Here is a 23,648-nt window from a genome sequence, read left to right as displayed (position 1 = left end):
AGACCTTCTAGTTTAAATTAATGTTTGAAGTACCACCAATGGGTGGTTCCTTCCCAAGATTTTCAAGTGTATATGAAACATACTACATATTTACTTATTGTATCATTTTGTACAGTTGTAAATTACAATAAATAAATAATTAAAAAAAACAAAAAAACTATTGGGTAGTTTCTCTACATCCTGTATCATATCATTATGTCATTATGATCAAATTTACTTGTTGTATTTTTTATACAGTTGTAAATATCAATAAATAAATAAAAAAAAAAAAAAAAATTAAAAATTGGTTTTGTTTCATGAGCCATAATGTAATTAATTCTTACTTTAAGGAAGAACAAATAAAGACAAAATTAATGACAAAAGCAATTCAACCAGTCATTTGTAAAATCAAGGTTAAAAAATTTAAAATTTGGGAAAAAAGTTTATTAATTCTGTACATATTGACATCTATAAAAGACTTATACGGCAGTGAAACAGTACATTAAAAAATATAAATTGCAAGTCACTTATAAAATATTAACAAACTATCACATTCATCTATTTTATAAAAGTTTATGGAAGGTACTTATTTATTTACAATTGTATTTTTTTTTAATATTAACATTTAAGGCATTTTTATTAAATATACTTCATTAAACAATTTAAAATTTACACCTAATTGTAAGTTTGATTTTAGTTCACATTTGGTCATTAATATTTTTTTAAATGTCCTAAATAAAAGGCCTTTGTCATAATTACATCAAATATTTATCATTGAAGAATGATGTCTATTTTTTATTTAAGTTAGTTCCTTTGTATCTCTACCATTTAGTTCTGTCATGGGCCAGTAGAGGTGGTTTTCCGTGCTTTTCTTTGGGTTATTTTATATTGAATCTTGAAAAGATGTTTATAGTCTGGCCTGTAAATGAGGAAATCAACAAGACGATTGATACACAGTTAATACAGTTTTTTTGTAACAAAAACAATACACATTTTAAGGGTTACACTTCCAATGAACAGAAGATCCCAATTTTGTAAATAATCAATTTTCCTGTGACTTTTTCGTGAATGAACAATCCCTTGTTCCGCTATACTGCCATCGCTTTCCAGCTAAAGTATCTTTACTACACTAATTTCTCTGTAGCTATGGTAAATCAAATTAAACTAAAAAAAAAATTTGTTTTGAAGAGCAAATTCAAAGTTTGATTACTTCACAACCATACTGCCCATTCGACGAATTATATTGTGAATCCCCATAGTGGTTTATTTTAGCATTGAGAAAGTTTGAAAAACTGTTTTCTGCTTATGATGTTTTTTAGATTTGCATTACTATCGGTTTCTCCAAGCAATATGATTCATCATCTTAATGTCAAACATGATATCTACATAAATACGTTTTTTTATAACATACCATTCATGAAAAAATAATGTTCTTTGAACTTGAAATTATATTTTGTTGTTAGTATTTCTTTATACTTATATTTAACTAGAAATTGAATTAAACCCGTCTGAAATTAAACAGTACTTAATTTTTCAAATACTTTTGGGACATTGTTAATAAAAAAAAAGTGTATTCATGTGGTTGTGTTATGAAACTAATAAGAGCAGAACCTCAAATTTAAGAAAAAAATAAATAAATTATAAAAATCTTTCCTTTCCTTCGGTTAATGTTGAACTGTTTTGGAGTGATATTTATTCCGTCTCTATTTAATAAGCCCAAGTTTCACAGTGAAAAGTGTCGTATCCACCAACATTATGTAAACTATGAAATTTATTACAATCCCATTACTATCATATTATCAGAATTTGCTGGACAGGATGTAGTATTATTATCTATCTGCACATTCATGACAACAGGTACACAGTAGAGCATAAACACCTTGGCAGTTAACTGTCACAGCTTATAACCTCATATATAACTGATAAACTCACATCTTTCCTATTTGTTATAATACATGGTGAAAGTTGTATGTTGTATTTAATCATCATTTTTTATCATTCATTCACTAAGTTGAACTGCTCACGAGTTTAGGTTTACTGTGTATAGATAAGTCATACTTTCTCACAGATATTACTAGCACAGCAAATACCTGTCATGTAGAAATTGACCTTTAGTTGGTTAGTTTTTTTTTTAGTTGTTAAAATAACTTGAGTTATGTCTGAGATACATCTTGGTCCTTACTAAGATTGATAAACAGAGTTCTGCTGTATTGAGATTTTTTCATGATTTAGTTTTTGTTATGGAGATGAAGCTGAATCAATTCTTAATTGTTTAGTTTCCATGTCATCATATGCTATTGTGAAGATGCTTTTTTTCTCCAGAAACTGTTGGTTTTTTAATTGGGTTGGTACAATTTGATACGGAGAGGCCGTAGCAGAATCAAGGCCTTCAGTACGCCTTTCTTGCCTAGTTACAATTTCTTCTTCCCTAACAGTGTCTGGCTTTATGTTGATTATTGTTTGTTTTTGGTTTGTTAAAGTATCGTCTTTGTCAGTCCACCTTTTTCTTTCCTTTGTACGTGTTGTATTTTCAATTTGATTTTTATTTCTGTGCCTATTTTGTGACGGAGCCCTAAAGTTAGGATCTTTTTCTTGTTTCTCTTTCTCACGTATTTCCTTTTTAGTTTTATACCAGTCCATGTACCTGGAAGCTTGAGTCCTACCTTGGGACTGTGAGCGAGGAGTTAGTCCTGCTGATGGAGTGATGGAAGGCTCTCTTGTTGGTGGCTGTGATCTGATCCCTCCCCTGTCTCCTGTTAAACTTTCCTTTTCCATGCTTTTAGATAGAGCAATGGAATCTGTGTTTGTCTCCTGTGTGTTAAGAGATGGAGGGTCTTTATAACGGATGTGCTCAACGAGGACATTGTTAATTATATTCATCTGCTTTATTGGAGTTACTTGGAGGGAACGGAGAACATCTCTCCTCCTAAATGTTGATTCATGATCACTGCTACTTCTAAATTTTATGTTGTCATCATCTAGCCTCGATCTGACAGCAGTTTGTCGAATCAAACCAGCTTTCGTTTGGTTTACTCCATGTGTTTTTAATTCTTCACCTTCTTCAAAAATAGGAGAACTAATCTCGATTCGACTAGCTGGACGGAACTCTACCGTGCCATTGTGTTTTTTTCGCCTTCGCTTTAATTTTTTTTTGGCAGTTTCTTCTGAGTCTGAAGGTGATTCATCGTTGTCACTTTTGGATCTTCTCTTGAAATAAACATGATCTGTTTGTGTTTCTGCATGTTTATCTGTTTGCGTTGCCATTTGATTAGTAACTACTCCTGGTAAGCTTTGTGTATCTTCCACACGTGCCCTTCGCTGTTCCTCAACGAGGAAACGTGTAAGAAGAATATCTCTTTGTATTGAAGTTAAGCGATTGACGTCAGCTGTTGACATGTCTCTTTCGACATCGAGATCCATCACTCTTTTTACTAGATCTTCTTTTTTTTCTTCTTCACTTTCTTCAGCGATTTCACCTGGTATTTGAATTTTATTTTCTTCAACTTTATGATCTTCATCGTTTTTGTTTTTCATTTGTTGTTCATTCGTATCGTCTATGAATCGTTTCATAATGGTTACTTTACCTTCAGTTTCTTTGTTTTCTAAAGTGAAAGGTCTTTGAGGCTGGTTGAGTTGGGGTTCTTCTTCGGATGCATTTCTTCCTCTTGTTACAAGCCGTAATATTTCTGCTCCCCCATCTCGAATGAACATAGACTGCCTTGTTGAAGGTTCTCGAAGTCTTGATGGGTCCAGAACTTGGTATTCAGTTCCATCTATGTCTTCCATCACTAGAATGTCTTGTCTTTGATGTCTTGGTTTTTCAGTAGTAAGTTCTTCAACCTGAAATTGAGATGAAGTAATCATTATTGTCAATATTCTTGTAATATATGTCAAGATTTATGAATGTAGTTAATTATTGTAAGGGTCGAGTAAAATAGGGACTAAGTATCGAGACTGAGGAAACAGCAGTGCTTAATAAACCATTGAAAAAAAGAGTTTGTTCTCTTATGCTTAAATGGTGAGATTTATGTGAAAACTAGCTGAACCTCTCCTCTCTCCAACTTTCCTACCTTCACCATTGCATCAGATGACTAATTATATCAACTAATTATACTTTAGCTAATTGTATCATATGTAAGATAGAACTAATGTAGTTCTATTATTGCTACTGTGTACTGTATTATGTACTTTATAATAAAATATTAAAATAAGTTGTTGATTCTTTACATTATTATGGATAAAGCTAGTGAGGGGCAAATCTACCTTCCAAAGAAGCTCACAGTGTGATTTGTGAGAATAATGAATACATTTTTAATAGTAATAACGATCAGAGAAAAAACTTCAAATTATGGAGAACCGATTATTAAGACATCCAGTTAATTTGCCAAATTTTGTCCATAATAAAATGCTGTTGATAAATCAATCAAGAAATAAATAATTAATGATAAATTAATAGCTATAAATGAAGAGAAGATGGTTAAATGGGAGAGAACCTATTTTTAGTGCCAACGTTTCGGTCAGAATTTTTAAGACTTTATCAGGGTTAAGAACAAAAAACAAGATAACAACCAATGTATAAAAGGCTATGCAGAATGATTAGAAAATAAGAAAATAAATAACATTATATATATATATATATACATTAAGTGTTGAAAGAAATGTATAGTCTAAATATTATAAGAAGATAAAAACTGTATGAGAAAAGTAATATATATATTAAAATTAATTAAGAGAAAAGAACAAATAACAAAATACATATGAAAATCCAGTTAGTAAATATATGTACAAAATTAAAATTATTTTAGAAAAGGTGGGAAATAAAACGTATATGTAGGAAATTAAATAACTATATACAATTTAATTATCTACATGTACGTTTTATTTCCCACTTTTTTCATTTTGTGCATATATTCACTCACTAGATTTTCATATGTATTTTATTATTTGTACTTTTCTCTTACTTAGTTTTAATATATGTGACTAGCGATTATTTTCTATTTTATATATTTATTTTTATTATTATCATAATTCTTATTATTTTTTCTTCATGTACATAGTTTGATTATGTTCATTTTCTTTATTCTTCTGTTTGTACACATATATATTTAGAGAGAGATTTTATTTATTTTTATTCTTATCTTATTTTATTTTATTTTTTTAAATTTTAGTATGATTGTAATCAGTTGTCATTATTACCTATTACCCAACAACATTGTGGCAGATTGTAATATTTATTAATAAATACAATTTTGAAATTCAAAAAAATTTTTATAATATTACTTTTCTCATACAGCTTTTATCTTCTTATAATACTTAGACTATACATTTCTTTCAACACTTCATATATCTATAATGTTATTTATTTTCTAATCATTCTGTGTATACTTTAATACATTGGTTGTTATCTTGTTTTTTGTTCTTAGCCCTGATGAAGGCTAGAATTTCTGGCCGAAATGGTGACACTATTAAATAAGTTTTTAAACTTATTTGTGTTCTTCATTGACTGAACCCCAAGCCATCTTCTCCTCATTTATAATAAATAATTAAGTTATATTTATAATTGATAGTAGCTTACTTGTCTCGTGTAGACTACGTTTGGTTGATTTTGATTATGGAAGTTCCTCTCTGGAATTAGTAAAAGTCGGCGAGGGGTATCGTTGATTCCACCAAATCGCCACATTCTTCTGTCATCAGCGCTCCAGGCTTCTCTCCTTGCTCGAGCGCTTTGCCACTCCGCTGGCAATAAGTAAGAAATGTTTTAAGTGAAGTAGAAATATTTTAAGGAAGAGGTATCAGTGTATTTTTATTTTTTGAGAACATTTCATCATACCTTGAACAGACTTGTTTTCTTTTTCAGCTGGCTTCTCTTTTTCTGTTGCAACGGCAACGATTCTGCTTCTACTACTACTTTTCTTTCTCACCAGGCTGTTAACAAATTAGACATAAATTTTTAAATACAAAAGATAAAAAAAATAAATAATTATAATGAGAAAAAAAAAGAGTATAGGAGTTCTCTGTTATGAATAGAGTAGATAAATCTCAGATGTTAAGTAAAAATAAAAGATATCTACTAAACATAAGTTTTGTTATAAAATATAAATTTTTTTTTGCTTACTTAGAACCAGAAAGAAATAGAATAGAAAATGAAAAAAACTTCTGTATCATAAATGGACAAAGAAACAAATCACTTGGCCATAAGATATCTCAAAATTAATCAATAACAAATACTTTCATGCTTATTAGATAAAGCAAATTTACAATAACCAGAAAATAATTAAAGTCTTTATCAAAGAATTAGTTTTTTCGTAATTTTGTGTAGATATAAAGTACAAGAACAGTGATTTGTTGTTCAATAAAAAATAAATAAATGAAAAAAACAAAGATATTATAAAAACTATACCAAATATTCTCTATTGGAATCAATAAATGAAAACAGAAATAATAACATTTTATTTTTCTTATTTAATTTTTATGTTTCAATGTATACCATTTTAATTTTTTATTTACTTTTTTACTTATATTACGTGTTTGTATCTTTTTTAGCCCTGACAAAGCCCAGCAACATTGGCTCAATTAAAATAGTTATGTCTATTTGAGTTTTATTTGACTGCACTCGGACCATATTCCATTTATTGTTATAAGCGGTCAATCAACGATCTTCCAAAATATATAATCATTTGTAATTTTTTTGTGAGGAAAAAAAAACATGAAAAAAACAGAAAAATTTGATAAACAATTGTTTGGTTACTCACCTGTGAAAAAAAGCGTAGTAGGGACACCAAGAGCAAAGACAGCATAGGATGAGGCTCAGTATAGCAAGGAGCAGAAGAAGAAGGAAAATAAGAAGAATCCAGAACAAGACTCTAGTTTCACTTCTATAAACTGGCTGAAAAAAATATTTATTCATTCATAAATAATTAAATATATGCATTTTGTTGGTATTAATTGAATCTGAATCTGTTAACATGTTAAGCTCACATCTACCTTTTTTTTTTCAATAATCCTTATTAAATGAGTTCCAGTCTGGCAAACATTGTCACCCAGATACATATTGTCAGGGTCATAGCAAGGTCTGTATGCTTGGCAAGTTTGAATAATCTGAGCCCTCCAATATCGGGGGGTCTGAACAATTTTTTAGAATTTCTGTACAATTGTTTATTGTTTTAATATAAAAACACTGTTATTATCAAAGAAGCACTAAATTTGAAAATTAACCAAAAGTTGGAACTTCAGTCTTATAAACCAGTGTAAAACAAAGGGGGATTTTTCATTGTTAATTTTGCAACCTCTTTGTATCTGCTCCCATGGCTGGAGCACATCTCACCACCACCTAGCTATGACTCTGGGCATTGTTATGACAGGTTGATCAATTTCTACTACAATGCTTTCATCCTCTAAACTAAAATGTTGCCTCCTTTCCTTTCTTAATCTTTATTACCTATGATGGAGTGGGCTAGCAAATGTTCATTTTGAACCTATCTTCACAGTCACCCCTCTTATAAAAATAAATGATTATAACTTGTTTTTTCAATTTAAATAAATTAACTTTTTCTTTTTTAATACTTTTGCTAAGATTTTTTTTTGTAATAAAATTAAAATTACTAGCTTTCTTCCTTATTTTTTTAAAAAGTTGTATTTACCTCAGGTTCCTCAACTCTATGCGTGATTATAACAGAAGATGAGTTTCTGTATGCGATTGCAGTAAACTTCTTTTGTAGATCATCCAGGTCAACAACTGCATTCTTGTCATAAAGAATGGTTGCTGTCACAATACTCCTAAAACAATCAGACATATTAGCTAATGATTTTTTACTTGAAATGATTTTTAATTTCAACATATTCTAGTAATTATAATTTTCACCATTTAGAATTTTGTTCCCAGTTTATCTAGTGATTAAACTTGTTGAACACTGTATACTTTATAATCTTAAACACTTTCTTGAGACTGGTAAATTTTTTAAATAAATAATTTAATTTCTATCCATTTTAGTCTCAACACATTTTATTTTTCTTATAAGTCCGACGTTTCGGCCAATGCGGCCATCCTCAGGGACAATCTACACTGTATACTTTTTTATTATAACATTTTCATGTTTTTTCTGTTTTTTAAAGAGATAAAAAAAATTTGATTAGCCACAGGAGGAGACCCCTCACCTCCAAATTTTTGATAATCAAATCCACACGAAACGGACACATCATAACACCAGATAAGTATTTCACTGTACACCTTTAAGTACCAATAGTAGAAAAAGGCAGTAAACAACTCAATTTTTTTCAATTTTCCTAAGGAGCATTTTAGATATTATTTTGAATTTGAAATTTAAAACTTTCTATTTTTTCTTTTCTGAACATCTTATCCACTGAGCTTGTACACCTATACAGGTATCATTAGTTATATAGTGTTATTATTATAGTTTTTAATTAGTTATTACAGAATCAATAGTGTTATCACGGGTGTAATGCTACACACTGTAAGATAGTGCTTCTGACTCATTTTTCAATTTTTTTAATTAGTAGATTTTAGTAGGTAGCTAGCAACCCCTGATCCATTGAACCCTTATTATTAATGAATATCATAATTGGAAAAAAAAAATTATATTTGACTGTATATCCTTCAAGTCTGCTCTAACACTCACTTATCTCCACCTCCAGGACTGCTGAGGTCTGTGGTCTGTCCCTCCTGCTGACCAGTGTATGGCTGTATCCTGTGAATAATGACCTTGCTGGCTCCGGTCACTTTGGTTAGGGTTGTTTCCACCGACCTCGGGTCCAGGTTCTTTCCTGGCAGAAGGAACCGCATTAGTCTCGACTGGCTGAGAGCTGGAAGGATTTTGACTTCACCAGTCGTCCAAAGGGTCGGAACTCCTATAAATATATTATTTGAAATACTATAGACATATTTTATTGCACATATTTTATGTATTTTACATCAGAGGTTCTCTAATTGGATGTCATGGCACCTTGGAGTGCTGTAAATGTATTGTATTATTGCAATTTAGAAGTAGAATTCATATTTATAACACGGCAATACTAGCTAAATATCTCCTGCAAAACTAAGCTTATAATATACAGGAAGATCATGCCTGTAGTAACAAATGGCAATGAAACATGGACCAAGAAAATGAAAAGAATATTAAGGTGTGTGAATGAAAGATGTGAAAGAAGAAAAAGAAAGATATACCTTTGAATGGTATAGGCACCAAAAAGAGAATCAGGACAATGGCTAATTAATCCCAGAAAAATCAGGAATTAATGGAGATGTCTGGACAACCAGAATCTGATGGCTTGGCCACATGGAAAGGATGTCAAAGGATTGCCTTTTATGTAGACTACTGTATTTATTGCTGAATATCAGATAGGTTTTATCCACATTAAAGTAGTCTGACAAGGCTTAAATGTTGAATTTTTAAATATCTTCCTCTAAAGTTAGAAACCTTTAATTTTATTTATTTTAAATAATTAACAATTTCAAAAGTTTATTAGTAATGAAAAATGGATAAATATAAACTGTGAAAGGATTTGATTATTAATTTTCCAGGATAAAAACACTTCTGGAAATAAGAATAGTAATATAGACGTATTATATACTGTTGGAAAGCCAAATATGTTTTATGTTCTTTTCATAAGTGTTCAAACTTCCACAAAAAGTTTTTAGTAAAAAGGTGATGCAGTGAAAAAAGTTTGAGAACCACTGCTCTACATAGTATTGTTTAATCTTACCCAAATCATAAGCTCTCACGAGGAGGGTCGCTACCAGAGTCACCTGCCTAATTCTTCTACCACCGACGTTCACCGACAGCTCTCCACTCTCTTGATCAAGGGCAAATCTGTTGTCATAATTGCCACTGAGGATCTCGTAGCGGATCACATTATTGGGAGGTTCTGAATCCTCGTCAACAGCCTGCTCATAAATAGTGAAATGATAGAACTGAAATAAATTATCTGCAACTTCTGGATTCGAATCCAGTTCCAACAATCAATACAAAGACAATTAAAACAAGTTGACTTACTTTGATGTAAGCAGGCTGAGAAAAGTTGTTCCCTTCAGGCCCTAGGATGAACTCCATTGGGTTCTTGAGGAACCTTGGCACATTATCGTTTACGTCGAGCACAAAGAGGAAGAAGTCGACTCTAGCTCTATTCCCATTGCCTCTGTCGTCTCGTGCTTCCACTTGGAACCGGTATGCTGAAACAATAATCAATAAAATTCTGAATGATACATGAAAGATAAGAAGTTGGGAATTTGATCAAACGTTATGCATGCCACCATTAGTGTTGAAGATCAAAATCCCTGGGGCCCAACAAGAGTTAACTAAAAAAACATATGCAACCAAAAAGTTTGTTGAAAAAATTATTCATAATATTTAGTTTAACATATTAAAGTGTGTTAAATGGAGAAATATTTCTCTAATGTGATACTGATACAGTCAATAATACTTCTAAGTCCTGTTGTTACCAGAAGACCAAATTTACAATATTATGTTTTAATGCTGACTGTTTCAACAAGACCTTCTGTTGAAGCCATATTTTTTCTAAGGACAGAAACTTATTTGTACACCCATTAATATTAAAGCATGTAGTAGTCAAAAAAAGGTTAATTGATTATATTATATTAGAATTGTAGTTATTTTAGAAAGTATTGTGAGCCTGTGAAATTAAAAAGTTGAGAGTATCCTTCATATCATCACTAGGGTGGCCAAAGTATTGGAGATGTATAATAAATGAATAGTGTTGAAGCTAAATATATAATTTATAATAATTGTTAAATAATTTAATATAATATTGCAGGTTTTTATTTAATAAGCACAAAAAAGTTTATTTATGAATGAAAAAAAAAAGATAAAAATGAAAATCAATCTTTATTCTGGGACACTTGGTCACCAGTCCCCTAAGAATAACAATTTGGAACAGTTTTATCAGCTTTTGTCTGGCTACATTAACATAATTAATCAATACATTTTGAACATAATTAAATAAATCTATTACAATATTTATAAAAAATAAAATATGAACAAGGATACATATTTATCCAAGCTTATATTGTTTTCTATTATATACAAGTTCACAGAAGTTTGATAGTCAATGATAGTCATGGATACATAATTGGTGTTTGAATGATGTTAAGGAGAAAGCTTTGTGGATGGATATAGTAAGGAGTTCCGAAATGAGGTAGCTCGAACAGCAAAGTATTTTTCAAAGGAGGCAGTTCAATGGGAAGGGATATACAAATCGGTAGGTTGGGATCTTGTGTTTAATAGGGGAATGGATAATCGTTGGGTGAGGAGGTCAATGATATAGGAAGGTTTTTTGGTTATTAAGGATTGAAATATATATGTGCCAAGGAGTTATTGTCTCCAGACACTAGAATAGAGCAAACTTTGCTTGGAATATAAGAGAGAGATATGAGAACGCTTGGGAGTATCAAAAATTAATCTTATAAAGCAGTTTGTTAATCTTTTTAGCCTTATTTCTTGTTCAATGGATAGTTCTCCATAAGCATCTGTAGTCGAGATGTAGGAGAATACGGGAGGATACTAGGTGGTGACCGGTACTTCCAGGGAATGAACCACGGGGTCTTAGGAGGTGTTTAATAATATGAATTAATATTTTTGAAAAAAAAGAGTTAACTTTCCTCTGAAAAAATTAATTCAATTAATTTAAAATGCAGTAGTAAGTTTTGTTATAATAGCTTAATTGTATATTCATATTATTGGAAAAGTGAACACAAGAAATATTGATTGGAAGGGGGCCCCAGGCTTGGCTGGCAGCAAACCTGAAGTTATAACTTAATATTTATTTTTGTTTTTATAGTTCATTGATTCATTAATTTATTTTTGAATTCACTCACATGAGGATTGTTCCCTGTCGAATCCATGCTTGTCTGTAGCTATGGTGATGAAGCCGGTATCTTCATCTATCCTCAGGGAGTTGTTATTCTTTCCGTAGATTCCAGTGAACTTGACGACTCCAAAGTCTCCAGTATCCACATCGCTAGCCTCCACCCGTACCAATCTGTAACCTAATATTAGGGTAGACAAATATTTACATATCAGTATTAAATAAAGGATAAAAGGTAATTTGAGATTAGTCTATAATTATAAAATACTCTTTGCAATAAGTTCAATAAATAAACAATTTCAGTGACATACTGCATCTATTTGGTTGGGCTACTTGGAACTCTTAATATGAGATATGCTGTCAAATAATAGAACAGCTTTCAACTGAATAAGAAAACATAGTGATGATGACTTGTTTATATACTTGTACATTACATAATATATATTTTATTATTATTATTATTTTTTAATTCTTCTCCCAATCACGGATAAAGAACTGAAGTGGAGTTAATCACCTGAAGATTTAAAAACATTCAAACATTCAAGAATTTCCCCACGATTCTCGATGTATCCAAGAGAATCGTTTGTTGAGCCTCTTTTAGCATGTGATGTAATTCCATTATATATTCTCCTGCCACTGTTGACTTCAGGACGTTACAACTACACATTCTAAATGGTACAGCTTTTTAAGTTTGGCCGCCAATTCCTGATATTATTATTATTATTGAAAAAATTAAATCTGTACCGCTACAACCCATGAAGGGCCAGGACTGCAGTACTTTGTACGGAAGTACTGTTACTAGACCAATGGTTGTGCAAGGAGGTAATTTGGTCAGAATTATGCTTGACCACCAGATTTAAGGGAACCCTTGTTATTGTTATTATTAATATTTATGTATACAGTTATTTATGTATGTGTATATATAATTTGCTTTTAAGGAATAACTTTACAATTATATAAGATTCTACCACCAATTATATAATGGATATTATTACTTATTCAAGCCTTTGAAAGTCCAACAAATTCCTTGTTCCCTAGAACCACTTTTAGACAGAACCATGTACAAATGGTAGTTTGGTCATTCTTTTTTGGTTCAGAGTTTCCTCTTATACTTGTTGCACTTCTTGGAAGGCTCCTTTTTTTCCGCAATTATGGAAATATCATCAGCGAACCCTAAATTCTGGATATATACAGAATGCATTTTCGAATTTCTTACTTTCAATTTTGGGAAGTAAAAAGTTCAGTTTGTTAATTTTTTCCTTAGGTTTAAGCAGAAATTTAATTTTTAATCTCATAGATGGTGTGTGCTTGAACATGTTAGGATTTGTATTGCACTTGATTGAGGTTTACAATTAATCTTCTTTAATAGATTATCAATTTAAATAATAAAAAATGTACACGGACAAACAGTTATTTTTTCCTTTCCCTTCTTTAAATATAACAAACAAAATAAATAAGTTTGTGATATGAATTCACCTGCCGTAATATTTTCAGGCACCTCTGCACTGTAGTTGGCTGAGGAGAATACTGGAGGGTTGTCGTTGACGTCAGTTAAGAAGACTGTGACATCGACGCTGGTCGAGAGTGGAGTTTCAGAAGGGTTCACTTCTTTTGCCCAAATCTGGAAATAAAAAATAATAGTACATAATAGCATGGTGGCTTATTTAGGACTAATGTCATCTTAGGCTATCTTTGTAAGTATTATGATCATGTACTGAGAAAGTAGGACTTTAAAAAATGAATTTTTAATGTAAAGATTCATTGCTTGGTTTACTACCTTAAAGATCAGTTGTGTTCTCTTTTCAAAGTCCAAGAGCTTGTTGTCCCTCACTCTAATGACAAAGTCCGCTTCTCTTTCTCCCACAGCAGGAGAAATTTCGAAAGTGCCATTGTTATTTTCCAAGCTCAGGGCAAATACTCCATGCTTACCCTGTCACAACAGTTTAGATTGAACATTTGCTTATGATACAATTAAATACATAGTTTAATTACTTCATATCAAAGATGGGAAATAATTAGCTATAGCTAAAACTAATCGCTAAAGTTGCCATGGAAACGACCCTTATTCATGAATGAACCATTCATAAATAAAAATCGTATCCGTGGCAATTTTAGCTATTAGTTTCATAGCTGCTCAACTCTGCTTCTTATAAATATTGTAATTTTGCGCAACTTTTGGGTAATTGCAAAAAGTAACAATGTATTTAAAACAAATATGTTCTTTTCATTAATTTCTAATCCAATTTAGTGTACAAACAATACATTAACTGCATGAATAATTAAATTTATTTTAAATAAAAGACTTGTATAAAACGTTTTTCCTTTTATCAATCCCTTACTTCCATGTAATTATTTTGTCATAATTATTGAAATATTTTTTTATCCTCTTATCCTTTCTACAGATTAAAAATTGAAACATTATAGTACTTTATTCATTTATCTTTATCACCCAATAATACTGGGGCAGATTAGATACCAAAAAGGACACAGAATCTACAAAACATCTAAGACAAAAATAAATGAATTAAGTACTATCGAATTTTAATTTGAAATTTGACAATTGTAAAATAGGGAATTTCTTATACAAATGGTGAAACAAAATAATATTGAAATATTATTAAATTAAACTTCTTGAAGTAAGAGTACATTGCTCCGCATAATTTCATTGAAGTACTGTGCTCTCTAAAAGAATTACATTTATTTATATTAATTTTTCTACCTACTTTATTGTTTATAATTTATTATATTTAAAGACCACTGGGGAAACAAGATATTTCACATTTTTGTAAATCATCATGGGAAAAAAGTTTATCTCAGAATTTAATTAATTAATTGGGATTTAAAAGAGATTTTGAACTGCTTAAGTTTGTTTTTCAACTGTTTTGACTATAATATCCTTTCCAAGATCCAAAAATCTATCAGAAACTTTTGTTATTCATTTAAAAAAATCAAGTTACCTCATTTTTTTCGAATGGTCTTCATTTATATAAGTTTTTTATTTTGTAATTTATTTTCATTATTTGTTGAACGGTTGACCTTAGTAGTATCCTTGTTAACAGAATTTGGCAAAATTAGCTGTAGTTGAAACTAATAGCTAAAATTGTCATGGATACAATATTTATTTAGCAATGGTTCATTTATGAATAAGGGTCGTATCCATGGCAACTTTATCTATTATTTTCAACTATAGCTAATATTTGCCCATCTCAGCTTGTATATTCCAAGACAGCTATTTATTATTCAGGATGGAAATATTTCCCCTTACTGTATATTTCATATATATGTGAGCAAAAACAAAATCTAACTATCATAACAAACATGGAAGAATGAAAACATTTTGTCCTTTAGTTAATTATCAAATTGTTTCAAATTCCATATGCCTCAATTCTTTGTTAAAACTGACAATAAGAGATAGTTAATTTATTTAAATAAACTAAATTAAGGATAATTATTTTTTTATATTTTTCTGTTACTACAAAAATTTATATTAAGGGTTTCTTGTGGAGTGATTTTTATCAACTTTTTTTCTGCGTAGAATATAACAGTTTAAGAAAATATACAAAGCTAAATACTATGGAAGAGAACTGGAAGAGATTGAGCGCTCTTGGCTATTTCCGATTTCCCTGTCTATCTTAGCGAATCAGTATATATCAGTATACATCATTTTCTTTATTTAATCATCAAATCCATTCATAAATCCCATTTATTCATTCATTTTTATTGCTAATAATGTGAGATGGTTAATTAATTCAAATAAACAAAATTAAAGATATTTTAGAGGAAGATGATTTGAAAATTCAGCATGTGAGCCGATCGAACCACTTCAATGAGAATAAGACCTATCTGACATTAAGTAACACTTATTTTTACATTGATAAACCAAGTTTAATCAAAATCAACGAATCATAATATCATAATGAGCCAATCAACCACCACTTACCATTTTGTTGTTAAGTATCTTTAATAGAAATTACAATTACTTTTAATTATATTATAATTACTAGAAGTTTTAGGAAAAAATAATAACTATTATGATTAATTGTAAATGTAATTACATTTCTGCAATTCACAATTACGGTAAACAGTAATTTGGTATTTTAATTGTAGATTGCTCTTTGTTCAACTCTGAATTCCCTTTACTGTATATTTCATGTATAGATAATTGAAAGTAAAATTACCCATGATAAAAAACTACAAACTTGTCAATTAATGATTAGGAAAGAATTAGTCTATAAACATGGGAATAACCCAAATATCTTCTCTTCTTTGAAACGTATACTATTCAAGGATACGGAGGATTCCTAAACATTTTCTGCATATAATATATCCCAAACATATAAAACCAATTGCTAATAAGCGATAATATCAATGTGTTACATTAAAAGTATAATGTAATACAATTTGGGATAAATACCAATTATAAAGATTCAGTAAAATTCTTTTTTCTTATACCATGTCATTGTCCTTAACTGTGGTAATGTAGTTGTCATCGAACACCAGCGTTGTTCCTTGTAGGCTGTTTTCTGCTAAATGAGTGGAGTAACTGGAAAACAACAAAAAATATATAAGTCAAGTTACTATGGTTTCAATAATATAATGAATGTATTATATTTATTAAAAGGAAAATGGTCCGGGTGTGGTAAAATAAAAACTCAAATAGTCGGGAAACTATTTATTTGTAGCCAACATTTCGCTCCAAGTTTCAGGGCTTCATCAGAGCTAAAAAAAAAATACAAATACTTAAATGATCTAAACACAAATGAAGAAATTAAATGAAAAATTAAAAATATTGTAATAATTTTAATTACTAAAAATAAAAATAAAATGAATTTCGATCGTTTTATAACTTTTTTCAAATATAAAAGATAATTTGGGTTCAAATTAAGAACTTTACTACTTAATGGATAATAGAATTTTATTTTTTAATTATATAATATAAAAGACTCTTAATTTCAGGGCGTGTTGTTGCTAGGCAATCAGAAACAGGCATTTACAATAATTACAATTAATTCAAATTAATATTTCTTTTACAAATGTATTTAAATTTAGTTATAAAAAAACTAACCAATTTCATATACTCTTCTTTTGATGATTCCTGGTATCTTCTTTTTTCTATTGTTCTGTCCTAGCGTCCAAAATGGCTTCCTTCTGGACAGAAATTGATGAGGACCTCCTCATCCTGCAAACATCCTTTCACTTGCGCGTCCAAAAAACGAAAAGCTCCCTCCAAAACGAAAACCTGCCTCGAGGTTACATGTAAACATCGATTGTCGCACAACAGTTAGGGATTTTTGCAAATGATTCGCTTTCTGAATATATTATTCTTTAACACTATTTCTTGACTTCTATTTTTTCTTAATTTTACTGTATTTTCAATTATGATGGGAAGAGTTAAAATAGTTTGTATGATATTTGAATCTGCTCAACATGGCCTTGATTCAATGGACTTGTTGACTGAAGAATACGTACCACCATCTTGGTTTTGTTTTGAATCACAAAGTTATTATAGACAATAAAAATTGGTTAGCTTGCTTTTTGGATAAACAAAACAAATGAATATTAAAATGATACATAAAATAAAACATATCAAAAACCCTTTATACATCAAAATATACTATTTACTCAAAAAGAGCATATTACCATATGTACAGTAAAACGTAAAAATTAAATAAGATTAATATAAGGTTTTAGACAATTAATGAAAACAGAAATAACAACTGATAATAAAAAAGAAAATAAGAAACATAAAATAGAGTACACACAAAAGATGGAAAAAGGGGAATAAGAGTAAAATCAAGAATAAAGGAAGTCTTTTATCATCTTCCTTTATTCTCAATTTTACTGTACACCTTTTTAATTTTTCATTTACTTTGCTCATTTATGTTTACATCATTTACGTATTTACATCATGTTTACATCATTTACGTATTTACATCATGTTTACATCATTTACGTATTAAAATCAATTACGCATTAAAATATATGTATGCAATATATATTATATTTGTTTAGAACGTATATTGTAATATGCTCTTTTTGTGTAAATAGTATATTTTGATGTATAAAGGGTTTTTAATATGTTTTATTTTATCTATCATTTTAAGATTGTTAATTTGTTTTGTTTATCCAAAAAGCAAGCTAACCAATTTTCATTGTCTATAATAACTTCGTGATTCCAAACAAAGCCAAGATGGCGGTACGTATTCTTCAGTCAAGTCCGTTGAATCAAGGCCATGTTGAGCAGATTCAAATATCATAAAAAACTATTTTAACTCTTCCCATCATAATTGAAAATATGGTAAATTAAAGGAAAAATAGAAATCAAGAAATAGTGCAAATGAATAATATTCAGAAAATAAATCATTTGGAAAAATCCCTAACTGTTGTGGTACAATCGATGTTTACATGTAACCTCAAGGCAGGTTTTCGTTTTGGAAGAGGTCATTCTTTGTGTGGACGGGCAGGAGAAAGGATGTCTTCAGGATGAGGAGGTCCTCATCAATTTCTGTCAAGAAGGAAGCCATTTTGGACGCTAGGACAGAACAATAAGAAAAAAGAAGACACCAATGATCATCAAAGAAAGATTGTGAGCTTGGTTAGTTTTTGCTATACACAAAAATAGATTTATGTATAATATAGATATTAATTTAAAATAAGGGAAATTATTGTAAGTGTTTGTATTCTGATTCCCTAGCAACAATATGCCCTGAGATAAAGAGTCTTTTATATTATAAAAGTTAAATAAAATTCTATTATCCATTAAGTAGTAAAGTTCTTAATTTGAACCCAAATTATCTTCTATATTTGAAAGAAGTTAATAAAACGAGCAAAAATTCGTTTTATTTTATTTTTAATAATTTTAAAATTATTACAATATATACATTAATTAGGTATATATACGTAAAAATATTTTTCATCCATTTGTTTTAAATATCAAATTAAAAAAAAAAATTATTTATTGACTTGTTGTTTAACACATCAAATTTTTGTTGTTAATGAACAGCCAGAAAAATGAAGTGTGATTTATCCATTGCCTATTTCTGGTCTACCAATAAATATATGCTTAGTAAAAAACTGGTGGTTAAAATTAGCATTGTCATTAGTAGTTAATAAAATTTATTATTGATAAGAAACATTATTATGTGATATATAATAAAAAACTTGATAAAAGTCATCTTTGTTGTATTTATTATGATACCTTTGCCTGTTGGATGTAGCAATCATGTTTTGGCATTTAAAGTAATTATGCTATAATTGAAATAATCATTTAGTTAAGTTCGTTATTGGACAAATGCAACAGTTTCATACAGAATTTCTTCTTTTATGAGTATTTACTCTCTATCAATGCTAATAATAAATTTTCTGGCCAAAATTATATTGTTTTATTGTATTAAATACAAAAAAAAAAGGAAATCAAGGGCCACAGCCTGGATTTAAATTCGAGAAATTAAATTAATCATTTACAAAATCTCACTCTTTTGGGTACAATTTACATGATTTAATATAATTTATTTAAAACAAAAATGTAAATATATATTCGAAAAGGAAACAAAAATATAATGTAATCAATAAAAGAGATTAAAAAAAAATTTATATGAAAAAGAAAATATTTACAACAAAAATTATATATTAATGAATTATTTTGTATTATAAAAAAATAATATGAATGTTCTCTGGTGTATCTAATAGCCATATAGCAAAGAAAAGGAACTAAAAATGTAGGAAAAAAATTTAAATAAAGTGTATCTGAAATTCTTCCATTTTAGGAAAATGATCTATATATTTTTATTTTGCTTTTGATACCATACTATGTATTTATTATATGTTCCAACAGATTGCTTAAATAATATTTATAGTTTGGTTTGAATTTAGTAACACAATGTATTTGGACTTGTCACTCTTTGAAAGTAAAGCCTCTCTCCTTTATTTTAAAATAAAATACCTCATGCTTTCAAAGAAAGGAGGGCTGTTTCCTAATTCTCCGAGAAGCAGAGCCACAGTTGCTGTACTGGAGTCACCAACACCTCCGGCAATAACCACTTCTTCAGCGACTACTGTGAGGAGGATGGGCTGGTGAGAGCGTGATATTGCAGTCAGCTCCTGCAGTTCTCGGACCAGGCGGATGACTCCTTTAAAAATAGAATTTTTTTTAGTAATCTGTACTCAATATAATCTACACATATCTCTTTGGTGTATTTGGGTTATTTTATATCATAATTAGAAATAATTAGGTGCAGTAACGTCTGGCTAAAATGGAATCAAAACATAAATTGTCAACTGCTTTAATGGCAATTATAAATTGATAAAAATATATTAAATTAGTCTCAATATAGTTTATTTCAAAGTTTACATATTCTTTCAAACTGAGCAAACAAATAATTATTCATAAATAGAAGAAAAAGAAATGAAAATGGTTTTCATTTCGTTAGGGATACATTTACCCCATGGGATACCATTTATAGTAATTGAATTATGTTTATCAAGGTTGTCAAATATTCTTAAACTTGTATTAATAGTTCTTTCACACCCTGGTCCTTTTGCCTTTTGAAAAGCATTTTTAAAGTTGGCAAATCACTGTAACTAGAAAAATTACTTCTTTAAATTTAATTTGCAGCAAAATATTATCTAAATGTTGATATCTTACAATGAAATATGTTTAGTCCCAGAAAAAGATTTAATTAATAGAAATGCAGTAACTTGTCCCTATTCTGATAAGTGACATAAAGATACATTCTGTCTTGGTGGGTGTTGCCTCTATGGTTATTTTTTTCTTTCCTTTAAAAGGGATGTTCGTAGATAAGTATAACACATAACTGGTATAATAGGTTATAGATCTTATGATTCAAAGAAATCATTAAACAATATCATAATATATATTCATTTTGGGAGTATTAGTCAATACAAACAGAAACACACCTGTAACTGGATCAATGTCAAAGAAGACTGTGAAAGGGTTCTTCTCCGCTACTAAAGCGTATCTGACTTCTCTTGGCAGCCCACGATCTCCATCCTTGGCAGTTACCTTCAGCACAGTGTCTCCCTGTTAACAGGAGCAACAAATGGGAAGATCAAAGAAGAAGAAGAAGAAGTAAAATATCTTGTTAAAGAAGGTGTTTTATAAGAAGTTAGAGAGAGAAATTCATCTATGCTGGCCAAATACATCGGGTTAATCAATCCGTGATTGGACATATATAAATTACATATATTTACATGTTATAACAAAAAAGAAAGAAAACAGTTTTTTTTTTTTCCCCACAGTTTCCTTTTACAATCTATTTCAATCTACATACTAAATACAAATATTTCAATTTATTCCTTTTTTATTTCCCTTTCTTGTTCCATTTCACCATTTCTTTCCATTTCACAATTTTTATTTCATTTGATTACAAATTCATTCTCTCAGAGCCTCTTCAATGAATCATTAAAAAAAAAAATTCGCTATTAGACAGTAATGTGGGATCAACCAGAGAAATAATAGTCGCAGCAGTAGACCAGTTTACAGAAAAACAAACAAATAAATACATTTTACCAAAACAAAACTAATACATAGATTTAAAAGAAAATTTAATAAAAAGTTGGTTAAAAGAAATACTTGAATGAATAAATAAGTTAAAAAAACATTTTTGTTTTTTATTATTTAACTTGTAAAGTGTTATGATGAAAAAAAATTAGTTTGAAGAGTTTAATTGGGATACACAACTTTTCCTGCAAAGTGTAAACAATTTAAGGGGATAATTTGGAGAAGAAAATGGTTTATCTTTAAGATAGACCACTTATCTTTCACAAATATTACAGATAAGGGAAGATAAAGTGCATATACATATATTTTACAAATATATTAATTGTGATATTTGAAAAAAATAAGGTATTTACTATTTTATCACTAATCAACATCATCTTTACTGTCATTCAGTGATACAGGAAAGTTTCATCATCAACCATGGTGTACATACAGAGGTGTTGAGATACTCATATGGTGCTTTATTACTTCCTGTCCAATACTTGAGATACTAGCATCGATAATTTTAATCGATAATAATAATTAGGAGTAGATAGTTGACTGTGGATTAATAAGTGGAGAAGATAAGAAATGTCAGCACGAATAAATAATTGTTGTTTATTTGTTGTTTTTTTTTTGCTGACCGCAGCCCCTTCCCCCGACCATCTTTCAACTTATCGATAATTTTTATTCGTTATGATACTGATTTTATTCGGGCCTATGATTTTGCTTTTATCATAGTCAGCCATTAATAATAGGAGTCGATAATTTTTGAATTCACTCAAGATCTGGTTCCTCGCACCACTTCCACTATGCCACACAAACACCACCAGTCTCCTAGTCTCCAAACAAAACATTCCACCCACTGATCTCAAGCCTATTGCATTGGAGACTATGCACAACCGATTTCTGGAATAAGATAGCAACGGGTGTACATCGACGGGCTAGCCATTGGTATAAGACGAAACGGAGGATTCGATGTGTTTTGCTGAACTGTTTGTTGTCTTGGCAGCAAATTTTTTGGGGAAAATCTATATAAACCTACAGACTCTCGAAATACTGATAGCTGAAAAGTGCGAACGAGCTGTCATTCTTTGTAACTCGAAAACTGCCGCTATCAGTTTAGGCATGAATGACCAGGAGAACTTTAATGGGTTTTAGTGCGAAGACGACTTCTGGAGACGCTTCATTGGGATACCGTGGATTTCCTCATCGAAGAAACCCATGGAAATGAATGGGACCATGCCTCTGAAATGATTTTGTTAAGACTAAAAGTTTCTTTATATCTTTAAGAGATAAGCTGCAGAATTTACAAACATTTTTGCTGAATGAAAGCAACGAGTTATCCTTATCTCTCCTTGCGATAGCATAACATTCAACATTCTGTGCCACCTATTGGTTACCACTTTTAGAGCAATCGCTGAACATGATTACTTGGTTGCTTATTTCCATAGGTTACGAGTGAGAGATTATCCTCGCTGTTCATTATATAATCCACAATCTCTATTCCTTTAAATAACTCTCTCTGTCTTCAGGACAAGATAAAGCTCTGATTTGGCGAGACCAATTGGTCGCAATTCCCCAGGCTTTATTAAGACTTCCATGTCTTATGATGAAAGAGTCATTATCTTAGAATTTTTGGAAAATTAAAAAAAATATATGTGAGTGCAAGGGAGTTTACACATGCTCCAATCAACTGAATTAATATTAATTCTATTTATATATATTCAGAAATATCTTTTTCAATGAAACATTTACCTTAGTGAGATTTGGGCTGAGCATTGTGATTGGAGCTATGGCATCCCAGACAGGGGGAGTGTCTTGGACGTCACTGACTACAACCACAAGCTCGAAACCTGCTACGTTTCTGCTGTCAGTGTCGGCGTCCGTCCACATTCCCTGGAAATATAAAGGTAAGAGATGATAAGTTGAAGAGTATATATATAAATTATCACATACATTATGTTATAAACTGTAAAATAAATGTGAACAGGTTTTTAAACTAAGGAATTGGCCCTATGAATATATTTATGAAAAATAAAATATATAATGGTTCCTCTACACGTTTGCAAAACAATAGCAAATTTTCGCATGGGTTATTTTTCTTGTCTTGTACAAATTGGCCTGAATTCGCATTCCACGTTTGTGTTCAGTTAGCATTGTTCGAGAACTGACAACGGATAAATGTTTATGAAAGTAATATAGGTCCGGGTGCGGTCAAAAAAACTCAAATAGTAGAATTATACTATTTTATTGAGCCAACGTTTCGCCCCACGTTGCAGGGCTAAAAAAGATACAAACACAACTATGTGTAACTATGTTTTTGTATCTT

General features: G+C 30.1%; 1 protein-coding gene across 1 annotated transcript in view; it reads right to left on the bottom strand.

Moving 5' to 3' along the window:
- Positions 1 to 417: 417 nt before the first annotated feature.
- Cad86C (Cadherin 86C) overlaps positions 418 to 23,648 on the bottom strand; it is a 68,803-nt gene continuing 45,572 nt past the window's right edge. Inside the window, exons 6-20 of the mRNA XM_014427025.2 lie at positions 23,075 to 23,215; positions 20,734 to 20,857; positions 19,760 to 19,946; positions 16,270 to 16,360; positions 13,595 to 13,747; positions 13,294 to 13,438; positions 11,828 to 11,998; positions 9,990 to 10,165; positions 9,700 to 9,880; positions 8,616 to 8,844; positions 7,620 to 7,755; positions 6,732 to 6,865; positions 5,810 to 5,904; positions 5,555 to 5,715; positions 418 to 3,819 (exon numbers count right to left, since the gene is read on the bottom strand). Coding sequence (XP_014282511.1) covers positions 2,218 to 3,819; positions 5,555 to 5,715; positions 5,810 to 5,904; positions 6,732 to 6,865; positions 7,620 to 7,755; positions 8,616 to 8,844; positions 9,700 to 9,880; positions 9,990 to 10,165; positions 11,828 to 11,998; positions 13,294 to 13,438; positions 13,595 to 13,747; positions 16,270 to 16,360; positions 19,760 to 19,946; positions 20,734 to 20,857; positions 23,075 to 23,215 — 3,726 coding nt within the window. The 3' untranslated portion in view covers positions 418 to 2,217. The remainder of the gene's footprint in view (positions 3,820 to 5,554; positions 5,716 to 5,809; positions 5,905 to 6,731; positions 6,866 to 7,619; positions 7,756 to 8,615; positions 8,845 to 9,699; positions 9,881 to 9,989; positions 10,166 to 11,827; positions 11,999 to 13,293; positions 13,439 to 13,594; positions 13,748 to 16,269; positions 16,361 to 19,759; positions 19,947 to 20,733; positions 20,858 to 23,074; positions 23,216 to 23,648) is intronic.

The sequence above is a fragment of the Halyomorpha halys genome, unplaced genomic scaffold, assembly GCF_000696795.3.
Source record: "Halyomorpha halys isolate HHAL.00 unplaced genomic scaffold, Hhal_1.1 Scaffold613.1, whole genome shotgun sequence".
NCBI classification, from domain to species: domain Eukaryota; kingdom Metazoa; phylum Arthropoda; class Insecta; order Hemiptera; family Pentatomidae; genus Halyomorpha; species Halyomorpha halys.
The sequence above is the reverse complement of the archived record's forward strand: the minus strand, read 5'-3'. Positions and strand labels throughout refer to the sequence as shown.